Raw genomic sequence first — 3,176 nt, forward strand, 5'->3', positions numbered from 1 at the left:
ATCATAAATATTTTTCAGGGTTTTGGTGAGAATTAGAAAGGTTGTACTTTAGATACTAAGCAGTGTCAGTCACATATCAATCAAATAATTACTTTACTATAAGTTTTACTATTTTCATCAAGGGTATTTGTGAATAGAGAGAGGATACCCATGATCATTACAATATATCACAAGTAGCCTATAAATTCTTATTATAAATCAGAGAGTCCCATGATTGTTAGTTTTGGGAATAGACATGAACAGAAGAAAAATACAACTCAAAAAAATCACATAAAGATCTTAGTAAAACAAGCAGAATTTCTTTATATCAATTATATATTTAGATAAGATTCATAATTTCTAAGTTACTCAACATTTTTTGACTTGGATTAAAAGCAGTATGTATTACTGAAATGTTGTATTATAAAGTAAGAAGACAGAATTTAAAATGTACTAAGTATACCCAATCTCATATGCACATATTATCATGTTCTTTATGCCATTTAAATGTAATAATTTACTTTAAAAATAACTCAAGGTCTGAGAATGTAATCCAGTGGAAAACCATACACTTAGAATGTATGAGGCCTTGAGGTTCTGGATTCAGTCCCCAGCATAGGGTGCAGTTGGGGGTGGGGGAAAGTCAAACACAACTACTAAAAACAGAAGAACCATGATTTTAGTTTTAAAATAACTATATTCTTCACAAAGTCTTCATTAATTAATTATAGATTATATTTGGCATGAAGTCAATTGTTATAACTCAATTCAGATCCAGTGAGTAATCAATAATATGTATTTACCGCTTTATTCTAATATTTTTTTAGTAGCAAAAAAAATAAGTGAGTCATCATGAATTGGGAAAATGACAGTTCCTCAAAAGGGTTTATACTACTTGGCTTCTCAGATAGTCCCTGGCTACATATGCCTCTCTTGGTGGTTTTGTTTATATCATACACATTCACAATCTTTGGCAATGTGTCCATTATGGTTGTGAGTATTCTGGATCCCAAACTTTACACACCCATGTATTTCTTTCTCACTAATCTCTCCATCTTGGATCTCTGTTATACCACAAGCACAGTCCCTCATATGTTAGCAAATATTTGTCGAAACAAAAACACCATCAGCTACAGTGGTTGCGTGGCCCAGCTTATCATCTTTCTGGCCCTGGGGGCCACAGAATGTCTCCTCTTGGCTGTTATGTCCTTTGACAGATTTGTGGCAATCTGCAGACCACTCCACTATGTAGTCACCATGAACCGCTTGTTCTGCTTAAGGATGGCTGCTTTCTCGTGGCTCACTGGATCCAGCCTCTCAGTGTTGCAGTCTTGCCTGACACTGAACATGCCACACTGTGGTCATCGGGAAGTGGACCACTTCTTCTGTGAGGTTCCTGCCCTTCTCAAGTTGTCATGCGCTGACACAAAGCCTATAGAGGCTGAGCTCTTTTTCTGCAGTGTATTAATTCTGCTAATTCCAGTGACATTGATCCTCATCTCCTATGGCTTCATAGCTCAAGCAGTGCTGAAAATCAGGTCTTCAGAAGGAAGGCAGAAAGCTTTTGGAACATGTGGGTCCCACATGGTTGTGGTGTCCCTCTTTTTTGGAACAGTCATCTATATGTATCTACAACCACCTTCATCCACCTCAAAGGACTGGGGAAAGATGGTTTCTCTCTTCTATGGGATCATCACCCCCATGTTGAACCCACTCATCTACAGCTTTAGAAATAAAGATATGAAGGAGGCCTTTGAGAGGGTGATGTCAAGAACCTTTCTTATTAACAAATAAAAGCTACTTCAAGGTGGTGAGAACCTTTAAAGTTTTCTCTTGTCCTTGAAGATAGTAATAATGTTTCAAATGATGTTCCCTCTTTTCAGGCTTTCATGATTTCACTGAATTCTACCAAACAAAATTTGTTCTTTGTTAAGAAAACAATATATGCGAACTAAATTAAAACTTCTTTGCCTTCTAGTAGTCCCCCAAGGGCAGTGTCTTCCTTTAAGCCAAATCAGCTAATTTCTTCCTATCAATGTTGGAGTAGTCAGGAGAGTTGGATATTTTACCATTCACCTGCATATTATTTGTTCTAGAACAATCTTTGTTTATCCCTTAATACAGTTTCCATATCTCTGTGATTCAATAACCAGGCAATCCAAACCAAAAATTCTTTAATTCAGAACCTAAGTTCTCTATGACTTTACATCCTCACACCTTTTTATAAAATCCATAATACATGTGTACCCTTCCAAAATTGTCCTGAACCTATAGTTCTACTCTAGTGTAGGTGGCTTTAAATGATGCATATTTAATTTGAAATTTTAGTTGCATTTTATTTGCAGTTCTATTTTCAATCCATCCCCTTAATCCCCATGGATAACATTTCTCCTTTTTCTGCTTCTGTCAAATTCCCCATTTGTGCTCAATTCTCACTCAGACATATGGAATCTCTCCTAAATTATAAAGTTACTTACACATAGATTTGTAAATGACAATGTTTTTTCCTCATAGTCATCTGAATTAATTCATTTATGGACAGTCATTCAATAAACATTTATTGTTCATAATGTAGTATATGACCACAGAAAAAGCAATCACTGAAGAAATGCTCTACTTCTTGAGGGAAATCATCCTGAAACTGAAACACTTAAATAGTTATTTGCAGTTAGTAATATAAGAACATAGATGAGGCAGCATTTTTGGCGACAGTGAAAGGATTGCAAGACAAAGAATTTCAGAAATTACAATAGTTAAAAACATAAACTCAAAAAATAAGACATAGACATGTTAACCAAAAGGATTAGATTTTATTCAGTAAGCAAAGCAGTATAACCAAAGCACAGAGAGTACCATCAGGAGTAGAAAAGCAAAGAAAAAGACATAGCTCACACATAGTGAGAAAAGGTATTGTATAGGAAAGGTAAAATTTCAAATACGTGTAAAAAGGAGACTGTAAGCATATATTTTTTTTAAACGTTGGTTTTCTCACAAAAGCATTAAGAAAGACAAAATTATTAAAACGGTTTTATCTGTGGCACAAGTGTCTTTTTAAAATTTCCAAACCTAAAATAACCATTGCTGTTTCTTGTCGAATATATGGAAGACATTTCAAACTTAACACATCTCAAAGCTAAACACTTCTTCTCCATTACCACAAAACCCTCATCTTAAGCTCACTATTTTAATAAATGAAT

General features: G+C 34.8%; 1 protein-coding gene across 1 annotated transcript; it reads left to right on the top strand.

Annotated features, from left to right (window-relative positions):
• The first annotated feature begins 831 nt into the window (after nucleotides 1-831).
• Nucleotides 832-1,773, top strand: LOC143400858 (putative olfactory receptor 2B3). The gene has a single exon (XM_076857832.1). The coding sequence runs from the start codon at nucleotides 832-834 to the stop codon at nucleotides 1,771-1,773; it is 942 nt and encodes a 313-aa protein (XP_076713947.1).
• Nucleotides 1,774-3,176: the final 1,403 nt, after the last annotated feature.

This window comes from Callospermophilus lateralis, chromosome 6, assembly GCF_048772815.1.
Source record: "Callospermophilus lateralis isolate mCalLat2 chromosome 6, mCalLat2.hap1, whole genome shotgun sequence".
Classification (NCBI taxonomy): domain Eukaryota; kingdom Metazoa; phylum Chordata; class Mammalia; order Rodentia; family Sciuridae; genus Callospermophilus; species Callospermophilus lateralis.

Coding starts and splice junctions, on each gene's coding strand:
- LOC143400858 (XM_076857832.1), top strand. CDS start 832: ATGAATTGGGAAAATGACAGTTCCTCAAAAGGGTTTATACTACTTGGC.